The sequence below is a fragment of the Schistocerca piceifrons genome, chromosome 4, assembly GCF_021461385.2.
Source record: "Schistocerca piceifrons isolate TAMUIC-IGC-003096 chromosome 4, iqSchPice1.1, whole genome shotgun sequence".
Taxonomy (NCBI): Eukaryota; Metazoa; Arthropoda; class Insecta; order Orthoptera; family Acrididae; genus Schistocerca; species Schistocerca piceifrons.
The window spans coordinates 378,174,882-378,200,489 of record NC_060141.1 but is presented as its reverse complement, the minus strand read 5'-3'; the positions used below and the strand labels follow the sequence as shown (position 1 = coordinate 378,200,489).

The 25,608-nt window shown below is 38.9% G+C and overlaps 1 protein-coding gene across 2 annotated transcripts in view; it reads right to left on the bottom strand.

Annotated features, from left to right (window-relative positions):
- LOC124795070 (arginine--tRNA ligase, cytoplasmic) overlaps positions 1-25,608 on the bottom strand; it is a 129,729-nt gene that overhangs the window by 89,482 nt on the left and 14,639 nt on the right. For both annotated transcript variants that reach the window (XM_047258879.1, XM_047258880.1), the window contains exon 4: positions 11,853-12,039. In XM_047258879.1, coding sequence (XP_047114835.1) covers positions 11,853-12,039 — 187 coding nt within the window. The remainder of the gene's footprint in view (positions 1-11,852; positions 12,040-25,608) is intronic.

The following is a 25,608-nucleotide window of genomic DNA, read 5'->3' as shown; positions in this document are numbered from 1 at the left end:
ACAAATGACAGAAATCTTACTTTCATACAGTTTACTGAAAACAACAATGTACGCTATCCAGTCACATTAAAGTAACATGTCAAAAGCCTGAATAACCATCTTTTGCAGTGCGAATCACTTTGAGACATGCATGAAGGATGTGGAGGCATGCCAACTCCTGTGTCATGGTCAGCTGCGGTATGTTTCTCAGCTTAGGATCCATGGCGCGACAGCCCGATCAAGGTTGTCTCACAGATTCTCAATTTGGTTTAAATTCAGGCAGTTTGGAGGCCAGGGGTGTTCCGTAAACTCGTACTGGTGCTCTTCATCAAACCACGCACATGCACTCATGCACTGCTAGCTGTGTGACTCGTTCAGTAATCTGCTGGTAGAAGCCATCACGCCAAGAAAAAACAAACGCGGTCCCCAAGGATAGTTGCATACTTGTGTTCATCCACTGTGCTTTCTAGAATGATGTGATGACCCAGGGAAAGCCCCTATGGCCTGGACCCTTCTGATGGTTGTTGCAGGCTATTTGCTATCAGACGTTTCACATCATATACGCCAACAGCCATCTGTCCGACGGAACATAAAATGTAATTCATCTTAAAAGGCCACCTGTTGGCACTCAGTGGACATCCAGTTGGTTTACTGGCATATAAACTCCAGCCTACATTGCCAATGAACAGCAGTCAACATGGGTGCATGAACAAGGGGCCTAATGCGAGGACCATTCACAGAAAGATTCACTGAATGGCCTCAAATTGAGCACACAACTGTTGGTTGCCCCTTGGTTCATCTGGGCCGTCAGTAGCTCAACAGTTCACGTCTATTTTCCTGTACGCATCTCAACAGCCCTTGCTCACCCCTGTCAGAGCACTATTTAGCCTTGCATGGTATACTTTAACCATAGTGACACGGCAATATACGGTTCAAACACAAACATTAGTAAGCATTACAGTTGCAGACAGTCAACACGGGTCTGGACAGAATGAGTAGAGCTTTTCTTGCATAGCTCTTTTATCAAAACAACAGCAATAATGCTGCTGCTATTTGGTAGCATTGATGTATTAAAGGAATACAGAAAGATTCTGATTTGGAGGTTCAAATTAGCTGGTGATATGGGAATTGCTCCTGGGAGAGGCTGACGGCCAATTGTGCCACAAATTGTTGAAGAGATTGATGTTGCCACAGGTGGGAATGCTGAACTCAATGTGTGAACTTCAAGTATGCATTAGCTATGTCACAACAGCTAAACATTCTATAGACCACCATTTGAAATGTGCTGCTAAAAATTGTGAAATGGTATCCATACAAACTTCACATTACTCACTGACTCACCAATTCGAGTTGCTCTTATGTTTCTTGGAAGGGCTGAGGTTGAAGACAAGTGGCCCTGGAACATCTTATGGAGTGATGACACACACTTTATGCTCAATGAGGCAGTGAAAACTCACAATTGCCACATCTGGGAATCATCACAGCCAACAAACATTCACTAAGTTCCCCTGCAGGGTGAACAAATTGCTGTGTGATGTGGCTTCTAGGCACAGTCCACGATTGGTCCAATTTTCTTTCAAGGACACGCAATGTGAACAGCACACATTACTGCAATCAGCTTCGCCAACTAGTGATCCCTGCTGTACACGAGAAAGGTGCTTTGGACTCAACTGTGTTGACGCATGATGGAGCTCCACCTCATGTTGTTCATCAGGTCACTCTGTTACTTATGCAATGTAACACATTTGGAGAAAACAGCATCATTAACCGATCGTTCCCAACTATGAGGCCACCATGGTCACCAGATTTGAATGCACGTGATTTCTGGCTATGGGGCTACTTAAAAGACAGAGTTTATCAACAGGACACTAACACATGTTGGAGGTTGAAGCTGAGCACAGTGAGGGAGGAAGCCAACATTCTACCTGAGATGTTCCCGGCAGCAGTAAAGCAATCTCTCCTACAGTTTCAGGCTAATGTAGATGCAGATGGTCGCCATACCATGCAACATCAATAGCCTGGAACTCAAACGTGGGATGCAATTAACAGTTGTCACCCTCTTAAGTGGAGATTAAAATGTTTTTCTTTTAATGATTTGTTTTTATTTCTCTTCCGTGTGTCCTTTTCTTTACCAATGTTTCCACAAACTTTCATTGTTCTATGATCCCTCATTTTTCATGGACACCCTCCCAAGTAGTGAATCATATACTCATAAGATGCAGAGTATAAATAGATACAAAAAACCAGACTCATCAGGCAAAAATCAGATATGCAGATTATGAAAATTTATTTAACAGTGGGGATGCATAAATAAATTATGCAACACATTCAACATTTACTAAATTGAAGGGTACAAAGACACAGGCAAAAGCAAAAATAATTTAATGAACATACTTGTGCAAGCAGCAAATGATGTTGCAGGTATGACAAAACCAAATTAAAAGACAATCTGAAATGGAACAAGGCAGCTGTTAAAGAGAATGTGAAAGTTTTACAGAAGTTCGAAATATAGCTTGTAATGCAATGCAAGATGCTTTTAATAAATTCCACAGCAAAATTCTGTCTCGAAATCTGGCAGAAGATCCAAAGAGATTCTGGTCATACATAAAGCACACCAGGGGCAAGACGCAATCAATACCTTCACTGCACGATAACAACAGTGAAGTCACTGATGACAGTGCTACTAAAGCAGAGTTATTAAACATGGCTTTCCGGAACTCCTTCACCAAAGACAACAAAGTAAATATTCCTGAATTCTAATCAAGAACAATTGTCAAGATAAGAAACGTAGAAGTAGATACCCTCGGTGTAACAAAGCAGCTTAAATCACTTAACAGAGCAGAGGTTCCCAAAACTGGGGGGGTGTGATGATGTTGCAAGGGGGGTGCGGGTGGAGTTAATATCGATATTTTAATAAAAATGAATGTGCAGGTATTAATGATAGATTATGGTGCTAAATGCAATCGTTTGGCATCCCACTTCCCACAATCCTAGCTCAATAACCTATCCTAGAACATACAGCTTTTGAAGATCACGTTTAGAATGACACGTTTAGAATGTCACACACAGAAACTCTCAAAATTACTAAGGCGATATGCGTTAATTCTAATATATCAGATTTGTAAACAACTTACTTCTGACAATTGGAAAACAGAAAAGTCAGGTATTAACTATTCCGTACATTTGTACACATGAAGTGAACGTAATCGTGTTATAACTTTTAGCCGTAGTAGGCTCTGTTCATCAGAGTAATAATCACTTACACTGCGTAACTGCAAAAATGCCGTTTTATTACCCTGTCAACCCGCAGATCCCCATGTGATGCGATTACAGTGCCTTAATAGACTGTATACGCTTCAAATGAACTGGCGGGTTCATAATTTGGATGCCAGGGTTATGCCCTTTGTCACCAGAAAAATGTGCATGACGTGAATGCAAAATTAGTACAGGTGTTTGTTCTGAGCAGAGTACTTCATACAGAAGTATGCTGGCTCTCAAAAGGAAATATACTAGGAAGATTATTTGAACTTCGAGACGAAGTGATGCAGTTTGTGGAAAATAACAAACAAACTGAATTGTATGTGGAATTTAGAAAGCCCGGTGTTCATGTTGCATTGGCTTATCTGTCAGATATTTTCGAATCTTTAAACACATTGAATTTGAAATTACAAGGTGGAGAGTCAAACAATTTTTCATCGGGATGCCATCAAGGCGTTTACTGATAAGTTTCAACTATGGAAACGTAAAATTTTAGCCTGCAATTATTCCTGCTTTCCCAGATTGTTTGGAATCCTAGAAGAAGCCCATTTTCAAAACGATTTTAAGGATACTGATACGAAGAGTAAAATATTAAACCATTTGCAGCACCTCACTGATGAATTCGAACAATACTTCCCTAACAGTTGTGATGATAAAATTTATTATAGGTTAACGTCGGATCCATTTCACGTTGGCGTGGATGTGTTGCCAGACAGACTACAAGAGGAAGTCTTAGAAATTAAAAATGATTCTGCAGCAAAGTATGACTTTGAGAAGATGGATAAGTCTTTATTTTGGGTGAAATATCTCACGGTGTATCCCAGCACAGCAGAACAAGTGCTGAAACTGTATTTACCGTTTTCAAGCACTTATTTGTGCGAAAGAGCATTTTCAGCGGTAGTGGCAATAAAAAATAAGCTTAGAAGCAAACTCAGTATTGCCAATGATTTACGTTGCGCAGTTTCTACTATTCAGCCAAGAATTCAAAATCTTGTAAAAAATATGCAAGCTCATCCTTCACATTGATTTATTTGTTTGTTTCTTGCCATATGTGTGTGGAAACAATTTTTTATAATAAATACATCACATTATAAGAGAACTTGTTATTTTCATCCTAACTATCCTTACATGTAGGTAATACTGTAAAATTATAAAAAACTATTTCGAAGAAACAATATAAAATAAACATAGTGAATCTGATTTAAATATAAATACTGTGTGTGATCCTTATGGATTCTGATGTTACGTGTGGTATGTTATTTCAACTAATAATAGTATTTCTTCTGGATGAAGACACAGCGAAAGTTTATCCTAGATATGGCAAGCAAAGAGTAGTCCTAAAATCGTATATGGGTGAAGAAATGGTGTGCAGAAAGGGAATGTAATCAAGATAAGGAAGTTGTTTTGTTCATATTTTTTAAAGTTCTGTGTAGTCTGCACGATTATTGCGTAAAACTAATTTTTTGTCTGGTTCTGGGAACTGGGCCTTTGTCGCCGTTCGGTCACTGTCGTCGTTGACATAAATGCCAACCTAGGTGCAATGACAATGGGGAGCGCTATAGGCGTACAAATCAGTGATGTTCGTTAACACCGTGACTTGAGTGACTATTTTTGATAATGAGTGAAAGTAATAAGCTACACTCAACTTAAAATAATAGCTCGCATCCACTAATCGGCAAAGGTTGCAAATATTTTTCCTTGTTTACCAAGGACTTTCTTTACTTTCGGAGTGGCTTATAATCATTAGACTAGACTGATGACGTAATAACTGTGACTCGATACATTAACAGCCAACCATGTTACATGATGTCACCATCACAAATTTTTCAATAGTTTCTTGATAATTAATAAAAATCTCTATATTTTTTATTGGGGGGGGGGGGGGGGGCACGTAAGTTTTCTTTTCGGCAGAAGGGGGGCGTGACAAACAAAAGTTTGGGAACCTCTGTAATAGAGGCAAGGTGTCCGGTCCAGACTGTATACCAGTCAGGTTCCTCTCAGAGTATGCTGATAAAATAGCTTCATATTTAGCAATTATATACAACCGCTCACTCACAGAAAGATCTGTACCTAAAGACTGGAACTCAAGTCACATCAATACCCAAAAAGGGAAGTAGGAGTAATTTGCTGAAATACAAGCCTATATCACTAACGTCGATTTGCAGTAGGGTTTTGGAACATATACTGTGTTCAGACATTATGAAGTATCTCGAAGAAAATGATTTATTGACACATAGCATGGATTCAGAAAATATCGTTCCTATGAAACACAACTAGCTCTTTATACTCATGAAGTAATAAGTGCTATTGACAGAGGATGTCTAATTGATTCCACATTTCTTTTTTTCCAGAAGACTTTCTTCATAGTAATAGACGGAAAGTCATCAAGTAAAACAGAAGTAATATCCGTCGTTCCCCAAGGAAGTGTTACAGGCCTTCTATTGTTCCTGATCTATATTAACGACATGGGAGACAATCTGAGTAGCCGTCTTAGATTGTTTGCAGATGATGCTGTCATTTACTGTCTTGTAAAGTCATCAGATGATCAAAACGACTTGCAAAATGATTTAGATAAGATATCTGTATGGTGCGAAAACTGACAACTGACCCTGAATAAAGAAAAGTGTGACGTTATTCACATGAGTACTAAAAGAAATCAGCTAAATTTCGAGTACACAATAAGTCACACAAATATGAAGATTGTAAATTCAGCTAAATACCTAGGGATTGTAATTACAAATAACCTAAATTGGAAAGATCACATAGATAATATTGTGGGTAGAGCAAACCAAAGACTTCGATTCATTGGCAGAACACTTAGAAGGTGCAACAGGTCTACTAAAGAGACTGCTTATACCACACTTGTCCGCTCTATTCTGAAGTATTGCTGTGCGGAGCGGGATCCGCGTCAGGTGGGACTGGCGGATGACATTGAGAAAATACAAAGAAGGGCAGTTCGTTTTGTATTATTGCGAAATAGGGGAGATAGTGTCACAGACATGACACGTGAATTGGAGTGGCAATCGTTAAAACAAAGGCATTTTTCGTTTTCATTGCGACGGGATCTTCTCACGAAATTTCAATCACAAGTTTTCTCCTCTGATTGTGAAAACATTATGTGGGCACCCATCTACATAGGGAGAAATGATCATCATGATAAAATAAGATAAATCATGGCTTGCACAAAAAAATTTAGCTTGAAGGTGGATAGCAGAGTAATCAGGTAGATGTAGACGGAGAAGTTTAAAGTGCATGATAACAGGAATATGTCAGAACATGCTGACTCAAGTAAAACCATTCCGATATGTCTTTGAGAGGCTGTGACAAGACACAACGACACAACGAAAATTTGGTAAAATGGAATGAAATAAAAGTACCAGTAACAACATGAATTGTGTAAAGTCAGGTGAAGTATGAAGAAAGCAATGGTACTGGAACAAGGCGCCCTTAAAAAAAAAAATAAATAAATAAATAAAAAATGGGGGGGGTAATACAAAAGGAAGTTGGAAAACTGTCTATGGGAAGTCTATGGGGGAAGACAAAGTCCCAAATATGTAACAATGTTGCAATTATTTTACTTCACAATAAAAGGAACACAGACAAAACAAAACAAAGTATTTACCAAAGAAAAATCACCAAAAAGCCCTTGGTTTTCAGAAATTGTAATTTGTGGTGTATGTGTGGATGGATATGTGTGTGTGTGCGAGTGTATACCTGTCCTTTTTTCCCCCTAAGGTAAGTCTTTCCGCTCCTGGGATTGGAATGACTCCTTACCCTCTCCCTTAAAACCCATATCCTTTTGTCTTTCCTTCTCCTTCCCTCTTTCCTGACGAGGCAACCATTGGTTGCGAAAGCTAGAATTTTGTGTGTATGTTTGTGTTTGCTTGTGTGTCTATCGACCTGCCAGCGCTTTTGTTTGGTAAGTTTCATCATCTTTCTTTTTAGAAATTGTAATTTTATTTACATGAACAGTTTCAGCACCGCATTATATGTCATCTTCAGGCTCCTATGCCCACCATGTATACAGAATCAGATGCATCGATGCACGCACAACCGGAGTCATCAATACCTGGATTCCATGAATTTTTTGTGGATTGCATACTTCGAAGACTTGACAACAACTCATACTGGATGTTTTTGGCCCTTGGGGTCTGAGTTCCTCGAAGAAAAATGGACCAATCATGAACTGTGCCTTGAAGTTACACCACACAGTGATGCATTCACTATCTAGGAGACGTTCATGAATTGTCATGTCTTCAAATTACACACTACACAAAAAATTCACGGAATCCAGGTATTGAGGGCTCCAGTTAGGCATGCATCAGTGTATCTGATTCTCTACACAACTGCATAGGGGCCTGAAAACGGCATTAATGAGACACCAAAGCTGGTTGTGTAAATAAAAATAACGACTTCTGAAAACACATGGCTGTTTGGTGATTTTTCTTTGGTAAATATCTGATCGACCGCTGTCCTATATCCATGACGAATCGAGAGAGAAAAAGAATTGTTCCTCTTTGTAATGTTCACGACATTCACTTAAATTGTCATCTTCCAATTTTAAAAACAGATTAGATTTTAATAAAGCAATGTAAAAAACTGGTTTTAGAAATGGATATGATGCAACAGACCATTTTTAAGTTGTGAATGAAAACATGAAGTACCACTTTTCTCAGAATCCTTAGAGGCTGGGGAAGTAACTGACTCAATTTTAAAGAATGTGTACAAACTGCCCTTGAGAGACAAGGCACTGATTAAACTTAAGTTAGCTTATTGAAGAATATGTGCATAAATGCTGCCACTTCCTTTCAGTTTCATCAGAACTGCGAGAAATGGGAAATGGAAGTGGTGTATTTATCGTAGTAGACAAGAATCTCAAATCCACTGCAACAGAAATTGAAGTTACATGTGTGTGTGTTTTGGCAAGACTCAGTATTAAGGGTGAGCATAAAATGGTAACTGGATCCTTCTATCGCCCACCAGATTCATCTCCTGATGTAACTGAAAACTTAAAAGGAAACCTCAGCTTGCTTGCACATATGCCCCCCAACCATACAGTTATCATCGGTGGAGACGTGAATCATCCCACTATCAATTGGGAAAATTACAATTTTGTTAGTGATTGGTATGAAAAGACATCCTATGGAATATTACTAAATGCCTTCTCTGAAAACTACCTCTAACAGTTAGTTAGGAACCCCACTCATGATGGAAATACATTGGATCTAATGGCAACAAATAGACCTAACTCTGATAATGTCTATTGAAACTGTTATCAGTGATCATGATGCAGTTGTGGCAATAACGATTACCAAAGTACACAGGACAACTAAAACGAGCAGAAGAATATATATATGTTCAGTGAACTAGTGGTTCATATCTCAGTGAGGAACCTGAAACTTTCAACACAAGGGATGAGCATGTAGAAGAACCATGGCTCAATTTAAACGAACAGTTGATCAGGTACTGCAGAGATATGTACTCGGTAGAACAGATCATAATGGGAGGGAACATCCATGGTTTCTATAGAAACAGGAATACCTGTATAATCGGTGTAAAACAAAGGATAGGGCTAGAGATAGAGAGATGCTGAATGAAACATGTTTGGCTGTCAAGAGAACAATGTGTGAAGCTTTCAATGACTACCATAGCAGAATATTGTCAAATGATCTTTCACAAAACCCGACAAAATTCTGGTTGTATGTAAAGACTGTTAGTGGCACCATAGTTAGTGTCCAGTCCCTAACAAAAGAGACAGGAACTGAAATTGAGGGTAGCAAAGCAAAAGCTGAAACACTTAACTTCATTTTCGAATGTTCTTTTACAAATAAAAGTCCAAGAGAATTGCTCCAATTTAATCCTCAGGCCACTGAAAAGATGAATGAAATAAGTATTAGTGTCTGTGGTGTTGAGAAACAGCTGAAATTGTTAAAACTGAACAAAGCTCCAGGACCCAATAGAATCCCTGTCAGATTCTATACTGAATTTGCAGTTGAATTAGCCCATCTTCAGAATATAATCTACCATGGATCCCTCAAACAAAAAAAAACGTGCCCAGTTCTCGGAAAGAAGCTCAGGTCACACCCATCCACAAGAAGGGTAGTAAAAGTGATCCACAAAACTACTGTCCAATATCCTTGATGTTGATTTGTTGTGGAATCTTAGAACATATTCTGAGCTCACACATAATAATGAGGGTACCTTGAACAGAATAACCTTCTTAATGCCAACCAGCATGGATTCCGAAAACATCCATCATATGAAACTCAAACACGAGTATTAATACATACGATATGAACATGCCTAGTATATTGTGGTGTTCAAACCAACTTTTGGGTTTAGAACAGCTTTAATTTTCACATAGCAAATACAGCAAATAGAAATTTTTGACAGGTTTTTGTATTCGGGACAGTTGAAGAAAATGGATAGATGAACAGGAAACAGAGATAAACAGAAGAATAGAAATGGCCTGGAGTCTTTCCATAATCTAAAAACATTTTTCAAAATGAAGCTACTGCTGTGCCAGAAAAGATAAGCCTACGGTCAGAGTGTACCAGCTTTGACTTATGGGCACTGAGACATGGACAACTAATGTGAATACTGGCAGCCAAAATATGGAGAGATGCATGATGCAATTTACTAGGAGATATATGAAAACATACAAATGGATTAGGAAGTAGACTGGAAGAAAATATTTAATTATTACTTTAATGAAAATGACATGAAGGTAGTAGAGGCATGTAGGAGGGCAAATGTATGGTATATAGATGAATGAAGTTCTTTAGTGAAGTCTATGAAGTGTATAAAGCCCAGATTATGATCTAATTGAATTTGAGTATGTGGCATTAAAAGAAATACAGGAGCAATATAAATGTGTATGGTTAATGACCTTAATACATGGAAACACCTATGCACTGTCTTTATCCAGTAGCAGAGTAAAATAATTGGTGATAATTCGTTGTTTGTATAATTTTTAATTTTTGGCAGAAGTAGCCAGTAGAAGCTGTTTCTATCCTAATCCATTTGTACATTTTCATGTATCTCCCAGTAATTTGCAACATGCATTTCTCAGTTAATGAGAACTTCAACACTTCCACATATCTGAAGACTCTTCTTCATGATGAGATTTATGAAACATTGTGTAAACAAATGTATGAATCAGAAACTTCCTAATATAGTAGTAGCAGTAGCAGCTTTATTCATCCATAGATCTTTTTACAAGCATATAGGACATGTCAAAGTATTTACCAAGTTTAGAACAATTTAAAATAAGCTAATTTATATACACATACATTTACAGACTTCTAGTTAGAGACAATCATTAGATTTGCTCCTGGTATACAATACTTTTTTTACAAATAACTTATTAAATAATGTATCAGTCACTGCACACACACACACACACACACACACACACACACACAGACACCGGGTGATACGAGGGCTATTTAGAAAGTAAGGAACGATAGGTCACGAAATGGAAAGCACAGTGAAAATCAAAACTGTTTTATTTGCAACAGTTAGCTACAACTTCCAGCTACTTATTTCCATAGTCACTGATCCGACTTAGACATTTGACATAGTGTTGTACCAGCTTTCCAATACACTCGTTATAGAAGGCAGCTGCCAGTGCGTTCCGCCAACTCTCTATGCAAGCCTACAGCTCGTTGTCTGCTCCAAAATGCTGTCTTCATAGCCAGCAATTCATGTGAGCAGAGATGAAACTCAGAGGGAGACAATTACGGGCTGTATTGTGGGTAATCAAATATTTCCAATTGAAAATGATGCAGGAACATCTTCATTTCCCCTGCAGAATGCGGCTGAGAATTGTCTTGAAGAAGAAACAGCACAACAGTCATGTAATGTTTGCTGCATAGCTTCAGGCAAAATTTCTCAGCAGGCCCTCGTACTTGGCAGGAGACACTATTGTTCTAGGTATCTTTATGTGCTCTGTTTGTGCTCAGAACTAAAAAGAACGATGTAACGCAATCGACGAGCATACTAGTCACACTGCCCAACACACCTGTGCAAAACTTCATCGGATTTTCACTGTGGTTTCCATTTCGCGACCGATCGTTCCATATTTTCTGAATAACCCTCATATTAAAGTTAGAAGATGAGCACAGAGCAACGCCCTTGCTTTCTGAGGATAATAATTTTCATCATTACACAGATATGCATCAGAAATCAAAGCTTAAGCCAGCCTGTATCTTTCCTCTATCATTCAACAGATATGCAAAATCCTACATGTCTTGCTGACTAGCACCCTTGGGAAAAGGGATATGAAAGAGGATTGTTAATCCAAAACCCTTACAATTGTTTCTTGAATGGATCTCCCACTGTTACTCAGATTAAAATTTGTAGCTTTTGTTCTTGGGCATCAACGGAAAATGGGGTAGAGGGATTTCCAATCATCATCAGTCTTCATTGCCAATTAACAATACTTACCACTATGAGTGAATGACCCCCCCCCCCTTACACACACACACACACACACACACACACACACACACACACACACACACACACACACACAGAGAGAGAGAGAGAGAGAGAGAGAGAGAGAGAGAGAGAGAGAGAGAGAGAGAGAGAATTTTATGGAATAAAATAAATACCTTGTGCCTTTAGAAGCTGTAATACTGGCAATGCTGAATTGCATTGATAATCTGCAAATTTTGGAGACAGAGAAACATTAACAGGTGGATCAGCCAAATCCGGAAATGCTGCTTCTATTGCTCTGGAGAACAACATGGTGAGTTCACCAAGTACACTTCGCATGCTACTGCTGTCAACATCCATCTCCTGAAATTCATCAAATAAAAAAACTTAACGGCTGTTACAAATTTAATTAAAGGACACAAATTATATTTACTGGATCACAATATGAGAGTTGACTGTTGGTAACAGTTGTAACTACTTGCAAACTATATTAATAGAAGGAGGAGGAGGAGGAGGAGGAGGAGGAGGTAGAAAGAATAACATTCATCAAGATTTCCTCATATGGAGTGTGATAAACGGTGCCTGAGAGAAAAGATAACCTTTAGACGAAATGCTGTCTGATCAACAAAAAGAAGGAGATGATGGCTTAGACTTTTAAAATTTTATAACAGTAGACAGTACATGCCATAACTAGGACAAATAATTGGCTGGGCTAAAGAGAGTGGTAAAACAAGAGTGGGTGGAGGTGAAAACAATAGAAGACAGCACAGAACGGGCAAAATAGGAGTATGGGAATATACGATCTGCTACCAAATTAACTGAAAGAGTTTAAGCAAACAAGAAGATTGGTAAAATGGATAAGTAACTAGGTACTAAAGCATATCACCAAAGGAATATACAATAATAGAAGACCATAATGATAAGTAGAGCATGGATTTGTAAAATTGGTAAAACTTAAAGCAAATAAGTGAATGGAACTGCATTAGCATATGGACACGAACTGACTGGAGACCCAGGATGGGTGGACTGCAGGGTCATTTCTCAACTACTTAGTCCTTACAGCTAATGCTATAGGAAGTGATCCTCATGAATAGTCCCTGAACTCTTGTCTCGCTCTCATTCTACTCTTGTGTCACTGCTCCTCCAGTCTTCACTTCCTTTTCTGCTTGACTTCTATTCCTCTTATCTTCCTTGCATCACTTTCTCTTGTAATAATTTTCCTTCCCACTTTTCATGCTTTAGCATTTGATAAGCAGGCAAATTTCATTACTTTCACAAAGTCTTAACTGACAACATAGATGATATTTCCGGCTACATGCAAAATCTACAAGCTACCATATGGTGTGTAGTAGAAGACAAAGTGTGTACCAGTCATTTCCCACCCTTGTGTTCCAATTACAGCAGCTATTTCTTTGAATAATCCTGAAATTCTCTTAATTTTACTGTTACAGCTATTGCAGATGAAAAAACAAACTTTCTTCTTCAAATGTCCATTTTCATAATTTTAAGAGTGAAGCTTACAGTGATATACAAAAAGCTACTTGTACCGTAACTCAACCCCTTATGGTTTCCTACAACATGCAGCTCTACTGCATGGTTTAATCATTGTGGCATTCTCTTGCATAAAATATTCTGAAGGTAAGATTGGATCTGACAGCGATTACTACTCATGAGAATGCTGCATCAGCAGAAGCAATACTGGCATTGTAAGGTTGGTGCATGGAATGTTAGATTCCTTAATTGGGTGCGTTTAGAGAATTTTAAATGAGAGATGGATATGTTGAATTTAGAAGGCAAGACAGAGATTTATGAACCAAATTTTACACTGCAAAACATTTCCAAGGGCAGTTGTGAACTATGACCATAATTTATTGCTTATGAACTGCAGATTAAAACTGAAGAAACTGCAAAAAGGCAGAAATTTAAAAAACATGTAACCTGGATAAAAAGAAAGAACTACTGGTTATGGAGAGTTTCAAAGAAAGCATTTGGCAAGCATCGACTGAACCTGGGGATAGAATAAGGTAGAAGAAAAATTGGCAAAAAATAAATTAATTAATTTTAAAAAAAGGCACAGTAGAAACACTTGGATATCATTAAGAGGTAACTGAATTTAACTGACAAAAGGACAAAATGCTCACATGAAGTTGGAATACAGATGTCTAAAAATGAGACCGATCAGAAGTTCAAAATGGCAAAGCAGTGATGGTTGGATGAGAAAAGCAAGCCTGTAGAAGTGTGCATGACTAGGGAAACAGTATATGCTGCCTACAGGGAAGTTAAAGAAACCTTTGGAGAAAAGAGATGCATCTCTATGAATTTTAAGACCTCAAATGGCCAGCCCTTACTATGCAAGGAAGGAAGACTGAAAGGTGGAAGCAATGTACAGAGCAACTATTAAAGTGAAACAAAAAGTCCAGATAGAAGAAATTAAAACATTGGGATTTCCTAATGACACTATAATTCTGTCAGAGACAACAAAGGAGTTGAATGTAATGAATAATGTTTTGAAAAGCAGTTACAAGATGAACAATAAGAAGAGAAAAATAAGTGTAATTAAAGATAGTCATACTAAATTAGGTGAAGCCGATAGAAGTAGATTAGGTAATTGTAGTAATAGATGAGTTTTTATATTTGAGAAGCAAAATAAATTATGATAAACGAATTAGAGAGGATATAAAATGAAAATGCACATTGGCTACAGCAGTAAAATGTTTCTGAAAAAAAAGAAAAAAGAAAGAAATTTGTTAATATAGAATATAAATTAAGTTAAAAACTGAAACACACAGTATTAATGTTGCACACTATTTATTTTATATTTTGATGTGAACTGGCTTTTGGCCTTCTAGGTCATTATCAGACAGCTTAATACTAAAAAGATAGTACACACAGCATCAATGACAGCTATTTCTGAACAAAGATTGTTATTGCCAAAGGTATTTGATTGCTTGACAACTATATATACAAAAAACACAAACTGCGATGTTCAGTGGAGACGGACACTGTCTGGTGGAGTGTGCAGGGACTAGAATGCCAACAGGTGCAGCACCAGGAGGTTGTGGGGCAGGGAAGTAGGGAAAAAAGGGGCAAAAAAGGACAGGAGTGGGGGTGGGCAGGTGTGTTGGAAGAAGGTGGCAAATAAACAGGATGGGAGATGAGAATGGGAAGGAGATGATAGGACAAAGGAGGTGGAAACTGTTGGGTGGAAGGTGTAGGAACAGCATGTTGCTGTAGGTTCAGGCCAGGATAATTACAAGAATGGAGAATGTGTTGTATGGATAACTCCCATCTGCACAAGATCAGAAAAGCTGATGGTGGAGGGTAGTCACACTAACATAATAAGCTGTGCAATGACTGCAGCAGAGCTGGTAAATGATATGGCTGCTTTCACAGGTGGCCTGGCCCCTGACAGGGTATAATAAACCTGTGACAAACTGGAATAGGATGTGCTGGGTGGGTGGATTGGGAAGGTCTTGACCTGGGTCTTCCATATAGATATGATCCTTGTGGCAAGGAGTTGGGATTGAGTGTGGCACAAGAAAGGACTAGGACATTCTGGAGGTCAGGTCGGTGACAGACCACCACTTTAGGAGGGGTGGGAGGTATCTCAGGTACAACGTCCATTTCAGTGCATGACAGGTGATCAAAGCCCTTGTGAAGGATGTGGTTAAGTTGTTCCAGTCCAGGGTGGTGCTGGGTGACAAAGGAGACACTCGTTTGTGGCTGGTTCTTGGGGGTGGTGGGAGGATTGGGGGTGTGACGGGAAATGGCACAGGAGATCTGTTTGCGAACAACATCTGGGGAATAGTGCCTACCAGTGAGGGCCTTGGTGAGACCCTCAGCATACTGAGCAAGAGAGTTTTTGTCACTGCAGATATGCTGCCCCCAGGTGGCCAGGCCAAATGGGAGGAATTTTTTGGTGTGAATGGGATGACAGATGTCTAAATGCAGGTACTGTTGGTGGTTTTAATGTGGTCAGAGGTGCGGATGATGCCATCAGAGAGGAGGAGGTCAACAACTAGGAAGGTATCATGCTGGGTTAAGGAGGACCATGTGAAGTGGATAGTAGAGAAGGTGTTGATGTTGTATAGGAACGAATATATGGTGTCTCGGCCTTGAGTGCAGAGCATGAAGATATCATCAATGAACCAAACCAGACTATGGGTTTGGTGTTTTGGGATGCACAGAAGGTCTCCCCTATGTGGTCCATAAAAATGTTGACATAGGAGGGTGCCATGCAGGTGCCCATGGCTTTGGCACAAATTTGTTTATATACCTTCCCTTGAACGGAGAAGTAGTTGTGAGTTAGGATGAAATTAGTAAGGTGCATGAGGAATGAGGTAGTGGGTTTGGAGTCTGAAGGACGTTGGGAAAGGTAGTTTTCAACACCAGTAAGACCATGGTCATGAGGGATGTTGGTGTATGGAAGGTGGCATTAACAGTGACAAGTACGGATTCAGGATGTAAAGAGTGGAGATTGTGGAGAGTCTGTGGAGGAAGTTGTTGGTCTCTTTTACGCAGGAGGTTAGATTATGAGCAACTGACTGGAGGTGTTGGTCAATGAGTGTCAAAATTCTTTCAGTGGGACCACAATAACCAGCCACAGTGGAGTGTCCAGGATTGTTGGATTTGTGGATTTTGGGGACCTTGTAGAAGCTGGGTATGTGTGGTGTCATAAGGGTGAGGAGGGAAATAGATTCAGGGGAGATATTTAAGTAGGACTTGAAGCTAATGTTGGCCTTCAGGAATACGATAACTGAGGCAGAGTTTACATGTGGAGCGGTCAGATAAATGGCAGAGGCCTTCCGCCAGGTAGTCACAGTGACTCATAACAACAATGGTGAAACCTTTGTCTGCAGTTATTGCAGTAAATTTGGGCGTAGAGCTACAGATGAGGCCTTTGGGTAGAACTGAAACTTCTGTGAAGTTGAGGGGAAATGTTAACAGTGTTATTGGAATGTCTTGGCGCTGGGTTTCGTAGAGAGTTGGTAGGGAGCTTTGGGGAATGTGCCAAGTTGAAATGGTCCACCAGGCAGGGTTAGCTGCTGTTAAGGGTGGATGAGGAGGAACACTGTGGATATGGTAGGGGCTGGATAGTGATGCCCTGAGGTGACAGTAATATGTCAGCAGGTTGAATAACTTACGGAGGTGGTGGTTTCAAATGCTCCTCCAGGTTCTGGAGAGCAAGGGATTCAATTTCAGAGATGTGATATATGGAGTAGGGACTGCATAATGGTAGTACCTTGTGGAGGAAGCAGAAGTGGTTCTGGGATGCCTGTGCCGTGGAGATATGTTTTTACAATGCCAGGATTGTGAGGGTCAGGGATTGGCAGAATCTGTAAAGGTGTAGGACATTGTGAAAGGAGGGGTGGGAGCCAGAGAAATCTTTACAGTTAGGCCATTTGGGAGGATTCCATGATTAAGTAGCATTTGAGGAACAGGATTTGGGACTAGGTTTTAGCCAGGGAAAGGAATACCTTTCTGAACTGATGAAGAAAGATGGAGCAGGAGTCCATTTGGCAGGAATGTCGGAAAGGAAACAGGAATGATGCAGAAATGGGTAAAATAGGTGTTGATGGTTATGAGAGGAGCTTGATAAGTGAAAAGACATAAAAATTACAGGAAACCACGTAAAAACATGCATAAATATGTTAACAATGTACAGGAATGTGGGAGAAAAGGAACGACGGACGAGGTGTGTGTGTGTGTGTGTGTGTGTGTGTGTGTGTGTGTGTGTGTGTTTTGCAATAAGCAAAGAGAGAGGGAAGGAGGGATAGGTTAGGTCGAGGATCAATAGTTTGTATTGCTCAAGCATGTGTGGAAAATAAAACTTCCAAGTACATCATGATGAGGGATGAAGTGGGCTCAATAGGAATAAACATAATTATAACTATTAGAGGAAAGAATTTGGGGCATCAGATGATGCATCAACAATCTGCACGGCCACAAAGTCTGTGTTGTGCATGGGTAATCAGTGATACAGTGTGGCTCAGAAGTAGATGAGGTTTGGAGGGTGGTGAATAAACACAAGAAAGGAGAGAAAGAACAGACACTGAAAAGAGTAATATTATAGAGAAGAGTAGAAAGGAAAACATCACAGCAAAATCGAACAATAAAAACTCCAGGCCTTCACAGACATGTAATCTCCTTCAGACTGAGTTCGCAAACGGATCTCCTGTGCCATTTCCCCTCACACCCACAATGCTCTCCCCATCCTCAAGAACTAGCACAAGGGAGTGTCCCCCTTGTCACCAGATACCATCGCGGACTGGAACTGAAGAACATCCTTTGCAAGAGCTTTGGTTACCTCTATCATCACGCCCTGAAATGAGGGACATCCTACTAGGGACACTTCCCATCCCTCCTAAAGTGGTGTTCCGCCATCCACCCAACCTCCACAACAACCTAGTCCACTCCCCATCCCACGTCATTGCCACAAGCATCATATCACTGTGGAAGACTCAGGTGCAAGATCTGCCCAATCTACCCACACAGCACCTCTTATTCCAATCCTGTTACAGGTTTATCCTACCCCATCAGGGGCCGGGCCACTTGTGAAAGCTCCATCATTTACCAGCTCTGCTGCAATCACTGCACAGCTTTTTATATTAGTATGACTGCCAACCAGCTGTCCACCAGGATATGAGTATAAATTCCTAAACTCATGATAAACTATTTAATAAATACTATGGAACATTAACACTACATAGCGCCATTTCAGTTTTTTATGAGACTTTGTTCCTCCACATGTTGGCAATACGTTCAATAAATGTTATAAATTTAAATGCAGGGAAACATATTCTGGATGTATTGTCTGGAGTGTAGCATTGAACAGAAGTGAAACTTGGACAATAAATAATTCAGACAAGAAGATAATTGAAGATGCTAAAGAAGAATGTCAAAGATTAGATGGATATATCAAGAAATTAAAAAAGAGTCACTGAACTGTGGAAAAAGACATGTATGGCACAAGAAGAATGTTGAAGATTAGATGGATATAGAAAGTAACTAATGAAGAGGTACTGAACTGAACTAGTAAAAAAGACATGTACGGCACAACCTGGCTGAAGAAGGGATTGGTGAACAGAACACAGCCTGAGACATCCAGGAATTGTCAATCTGGTAAAGGAGGGAAGTGTGGGGAATGAATGTTGTAGATGGAGACCAGAGTTTGGGTATAGTACACAGGTACAAATGAATACTGGTTGCAGTGGTTATACAGAGATGAAGAAGCTTGCACAGAGCAGACTAGAGTGGAAAGGTGCATTAAAAAACCAGTCTTCTGACTGATAATTACTACTACTACTACAAAAACTTCATTGTGTTTGTTGACCATTTCTGTGTTGTTCCCGAATAAACAAACCCATGACAAATCACACAGCTCTTCTATGAATGTTCAGAATCACTTCTGTTAATCCACATAGTAAGTGTTCGGAACTGGCAAACAATACAGTAGAATTTGTTATACAAGAAATTTGTAAGTAAATTCATTTATGGATGAATTATATTTCTTTAGGGTTGTTTCAATAAATTTAAAGAGAGGAATCAGGAGAAGTGATTCCCGTAATTACAATGGTGTGTTCATTCCTTATTTAATTACTCTGAATGAATGGTTGTCGTTTATTCAAGTGACTGACTGACAATTATAGAAGCAATCTCCTTCACTCATCACATGGATTATGTTACTTTTGTTTATGAGAGATTCTATTATAAAACTGTAATAATGGTTGTCACAGCTCTGTGTAAAACATTATATCAACACAACATTTTCAATCTCTAACATGAAATAAATGACAAACTAATTCTTATTTCCTTGTTCCTTCTGTTCCTATAGGGTCCTCATGACAGAAAAGTTCTTTTCTTTATCTGACAGAGCAGCCTGCTGAAAGATTATAATTTCTAGATTCTGCCATAAAGGGTATATGTAACAGAACTTCTCAATAGGTTATTATTTTAAATATACTGTTACTGATGAAATTCAAAATCATAATGTACCTTTCACCTTAACTGTGCTCATCACTGTCTGTCTTTCCAGTTTTTAAAACTGTGGGAAACAAATTATGTAGATATTATCCTCTGCTTTCTGTCCTCTTCTCTCTCTCTCTCTCTCTCTCTCTCTCTCTCTCTCTCTCTCTCTCTCTCTAGTGGCCACCACCCAATGTTCCTTCCTACAGAAACCAAGTAGCTGGTACATTACTATCGACCTCCATTGTGCCACCACTCAGACAGCACTTGTCTGGCATATGTGCTACTGTAATGGGCTCCGTTTGAAGTTCGATATAGTGCGGGCTAGACCATGCTTTAGAATATGGACTTAAGTTACTTTGCACTGTTCCCAGCAAACATCTCATACATATCTTTTTTTGTAAATGAACCACAGTGAGTTCCCACTAGCTAGTGTGTAACTTGCTTTTACAAAAGCAGCGATAAGAAGGGATTGTAATGCATGTAAATCGGATATTCAAAACTTTTGTAATTAGGTAAGAGTATGGAACACTTACAACTGCATACAGTTGTCAGGAGCTAACAACAGCTATACTACAAGCAGCGCAGGCATTAGCAAATGTTGCAGAAACATCTCCTGCTTCACCCAAGTATAAGGTTTATCCACCATTTGCCAAACAACATGAAGATTTGGATGCTTAAAGCCAAAGATCGTCAAATTTCTGATATGGAAGGAGAAAAGGACATCATCTTGTCTGGAAATCCCGAACTTTATCATTCAACTAGCTTTTGCATGTGATTCTGTGTGCGTGGATCTCAAATACATGTGAATTTCAAAAAATGCTGAAGCTTATTATCTGTGAGTAAATTGATATAAAAAATGAAGATGAAGCTGACAAAAGAGCACAACAGTAAAGAATTTGTGTCTTTGTAAGCACAAATACAGATATTTGAAGCACAAAATAGCAATAGAACTGGATTGGGGGAACAACCTAGTGTATTTAAAGAAATTACAAAAATTGAAGTATTTCTTTACATACAACATTTGGTGTTTTGCTCACAGGAGCCATTATAAACAAATTAACTGAGCTAGTGACCCACAAGCAAGCTATGTAAAGTTGCACATATGAGAAACAGTTCATCATAAGGTCAAGATTGGTGTTCGAAACATATGTTCTTGCAAGTTGTAGATGCATATGCTCACAGGAAACTGCATGTGTCTGAAATGGAAAGTGAAATTGTTGGGGATATAACACCTTGTTCCAATCAATTTTTTTCCAAAATGCTCTGGTTTATAGCAGGCACTTGATCTTTTTGAGTGTCAGTATTGCTCTTTCATAAAGCCAAGAATTCTAATGACACATTATGTGGGATAGATCTCCATAAACAAACCAAATAAATTCCCCCACAGAAGGAACAATTAGACAAAGCTCTCTGGCAGGGTCACTAAACCATTCAATTCGGTCAACATAGTGTCACCAATTTTTAATAAAACATCCAAGAATTCTTGCACATGGGGACTGCCACCCACCTGAACCCTCATGTTCCACGTAAGACTCATTTTCTGTACCTGAGGCCACTGCATGAAGCTTTTGAGACATGCGATCACCTCATCTGCTCTAGTTCCCTGAGTTATAATGGGTAGAGCCTGGCGGAAATCACCACGAAATAAAGCAGTGATGCCTCCTACAACGTGATTGTTTGACTGGATGTCTTGCAGAGTGCGACTGACTGCTTCCACAGCATTTTTGTATGCCATGGTGCATTCATCCCGAACAGTTAGGCTACACAATCCAAGAATTTTTGCTTTGGTGCTATTTCGCGATACTGCACATACCGGGGTTTCATTTATGCATAGGTCCAAACATAGTGTGCACAAATTTTCTCTTGAGGCAGTAATGTAGCAGCAAATCCAGAAGACGCAACCGCTGATGGTATCTTCCCTTGCCTTCTGATTTCAGCCAGTAACAACTGAGTGGAGAAGGTTTTTGCCTGTACCACCAGGGGTATCGATGAAAAAGGTTTCACTCTGTTGTTGATTAACACTCCATAATATTTTGTCATATACTCACTTTTGCAAATCAGAAAGGATCCCAACTTTATTATTCATGATCACAGCCTTTGCAGTAGAACTATAATTTGTCTCTGCAGCATAATCGCGACTAGCTTGTGGACGATCAGCAGTTTCCTGCAGTTCTGGAAGACTGTAATGACTCAAAGGATAGTCACCAATGGAAATAAAAATACCTTGAAGCAAGCAAAGGCAACGATTGGTGACACTCTCATCAGATTCTACTGTATCATTTCAATAAACAAGCCTAACTGCAAAAAGAAAATCTTCAATTACATGTCACTGATATTTCTCCCATAACCTACAGGATGGGAAAGTCCACAAAACATCACCATAACTGCAAACAAATTGGCATAATCAGCTAGGACTTTCACCAATTACGGCATCTTTGAGCATTTCGTCCCACTTTCAGTCATCATCTAGCAGAAGTTGTGCACTGCAAGCCACATTAATCGTTGAATGTTCAACGCTTTTCCAGTTCTCAGAAATGAAAAAAATGTGGCTCTGTGGACTGCGTGCAGCAAAAGGCGCAAGTAATAGCATTCACTGTTACTTGGATGAACAGTGTACACTCTACCTAATGCGACTGCTGATAAACACCTAGAAACCCTGTCACTGGTTGACTGCGTCAGCATCAACTGAAAATGCCTCTTTGCTTGTCATAAGTGTAGTAGGATAGTACATCATTATACATATGAGTTTGAAGAAAACTATATTCCTTACAGAGATTGAAATAAGCTAAGAGTGTGGTATGGTGAGGATTTTCTATATGTTCCTGTATATTTTCCAGAGTGAAATAGACTCACTGGCCATTTTATAAATAAACATATAAGTGCATATTGGTAGGGTGTCATTCGTGAACGGGGAAACTCAGTATCCATCACACTGCTTCCAATGTAGTAACATAGTAACCTTATTAATATTTGGTCACCTTGTCACGATATGCACTCTGAAAACCAAATGTTACCTGGTCATTTCCCTTACTCACATGACTCTATGCTAGCAAAGTATTCAACATTCAAGTGAGCTTCAAATGCACATAAAAGAACTGGTGAGGATTGTACTACCCATCAATCGCCTACTACAACACAATCAACATGCATATTAACTTCAACTGTGAAACCACCATCTGAGGCGTCCAGCAGCGATTTGATGGATACCAGTTTTCACCAATAATACTTTTGTCAACTAAGGTTTTTGGGAGCCTCCTCGTGCAACGACCTTCTTTCTTGCAAGGTGAACTGGTATTTAATGAGCCACATGGACCATGAATTATGTTGGTTTTGACAGTCCTGTGCAGAATGGGATCTGTGTCACAATTTGATATTTCGGTGCTAATAACTCGATCAATGTCATTGAGCCTAATCTTCTTTTAAAGCCACAAAAGGTTGTGTGAATGAGACAAACACACTTTTGCCACTCTATCAAATACATATAGTATCGCATGCTCCAAATGCCTTTTCTTTTATAAGAAGGTCCATCAGGTATTTTTGTTTTAAATGAAATAATCGAGAAATCAAGTTGTGCCTGTTGTAGGAGACCTGGCTGACGAGCAAATTGTTCTCCATTTCAGGCCACTATGGCCTGGTGATTATAGTAAAAAAAAATCTGTATCACCATATTTTCTAAAATATGCAAACACATCCTGACTAAGCTCATAAATATACCTGGGACCACCAATAAATGTGAAAGGGAGAATCATCATCCAACCCAAGTCTTCAGCATCAGAATATTGCTGTAATAAGGTTGATGTAATTTTCTGTATTTAATTGTCTCTAGCGAATGAGGAAGGATGCCAAACCGTTTAGTTTCAATTTCTGCATATATGTCAACTAAAAATTGGTCAAAAACATCTGTAAGCATATATGTTCGTTCTCTCGCAGCTGAATTAGAAAACTGCACAGCTGCATTGCAGAAGCTTTTTTCGTTAAAATTTGGAGCACCCATGTGAGGATAAACATTATTATATATTTACAAGTGGCAAAGGTCTTATCGATGATACGCCTGCTCTACAAGCCGCTTCCACTTCCTTATGTTGAGTGCACTGTTTGTCCATTCAGTGTTTGTGTTCATCCTAGTTGTGCCCTTCAGATGTTATCTCTCCACCTATTTCTAGGTCTTCTTCTTCCTCTCGTTTCATGAATTGTTCTTCCAAATGCTATTTTAGGTAGTCTGTTTTCTGTCATTCAACCTTCTCGTCTTTAGCACATCTATGATGTTACAGTGTTTGTACAGCCCTCTTAACGTTTCATTTTTTCTTATCCTCCATTCCATGTTATATTCATCATATACTGGATCAAAAATTTTTCTTTGTGTTTTTCTTTCAAATATGAACAGTTTTTCTTCATATTTCTTTTTAAATATTAATGCTTCACATCCGTATAATGTTACTGGTATAATGGTTGATTGATACAAGCGGATTTTGAAGTTAGTACTAAGTGACCTTTTCCATAAGATTTTGATAAAACTAAAGAGTGTTTTGTTCGCTGTTGCTAGACAGGCATCTACTTCTATATCCATTCCATTACTGTTACTAAACAAACTCCGGAAGTACTTGAAGCAGTCAACTGTTTTGAAAGTGAATCCATCTACAGCCAAAGCTGTATCACTTTGGTTTTTCTTACTTATGACCAGATATTCTGTGTTTTCTTCACTAATATGTAATCCTGGTTTCTCAGCATTTTTGTATTAATTTTGCATCTTTTGATTAATTCTGTTCTGGAACTAGGCAAGTATGCAAGTCTAGTAATGTTCATCTTCTGCATTTGGATACCTGGTGGATTAGTTTTACTAAATTCTCTATCGATTTTCTCTAAGACGAGGTTAAATAAAATAGGTGAAATGGCGTCTCCTTGTCTGAGTCCAGTGAACACCTTAAAATTTTCTGTTTCTACTACAAATGCCTTAATACGACAAAGTATCATTTGTACAGATTTCAATTAATCTGATTAGCTTTGATGGTACTTCAAATTCCCTCAGTATATTTAGAAGTGTCTGTTGGTATATGCTATCCTAGGCCTTTTTGTACTCTACAAATAATATGTGAACATCTACACTGAATTCCCCACGTTTTCAGTTATCTGTCTTAGAGTGAAAAGATGATTAATGTGGACCAGTTCCTGTGGAAACCACATTGATGGTCACCAATTAATTCTTCAGTAATTGGAATCAGACTGTTTAACAGGCATGTTGATAAGATTTTATAAGTAGTATCCAGTAAAGCAATTCCTTTATAGTTGTCACACACAAGGGGATCATTCTTCCTAAATATGGGGCATATAATTGTGGTTTTCCAGTCTGCAAGTATGGCTTCTGTCTTCCAAATTGTTTCTATTAAAGAGTCCTCCAGTTGTGATGCTCCATCCTTCAATAACTTAGCGTATATCTGGTCTTCACCACAAGACATGTTATTCTTTAATTTCTTTATGGCTTGTTTATTTAATTTACTGATGAGGTGGCTAATTGTACATTGACTAATCAGGTTCTTCAAATTTAAAGTAAGACTGTGGATCATTGCAGGTGAGTAATTGTGAAAAGCATATCTTCCATTTTTTTTGTACGTCACTCTTGCTCGTCACTATTTTTCTATGCTGGTCCTACATAAACTGTTCTCTTTTAGTAAATTTACTCAAAGGTTTTTTAATATTTTGATACATCTGCCTTGCTCTGTGGTGTTTGAAATCATCCTCTCCTTCTTTTATCATATTGTTGTAGTATTCCCTTTTCTCCTGTCGAAGGGTTTGTTGTGTTTCCTGGCAGATTTTGTAATATCTTTCCCTCAGTGTCATATTGTTCATTTCTGTAATCCACACTTTTCTCGCATTTCTTCTCTCCAGAAATTTTTCTTGACACTATTTGTTAAACCAAATTTTGTTAGGCCATTTTCTTTTTCCTATAACTTTGGAAGATACTTCCTG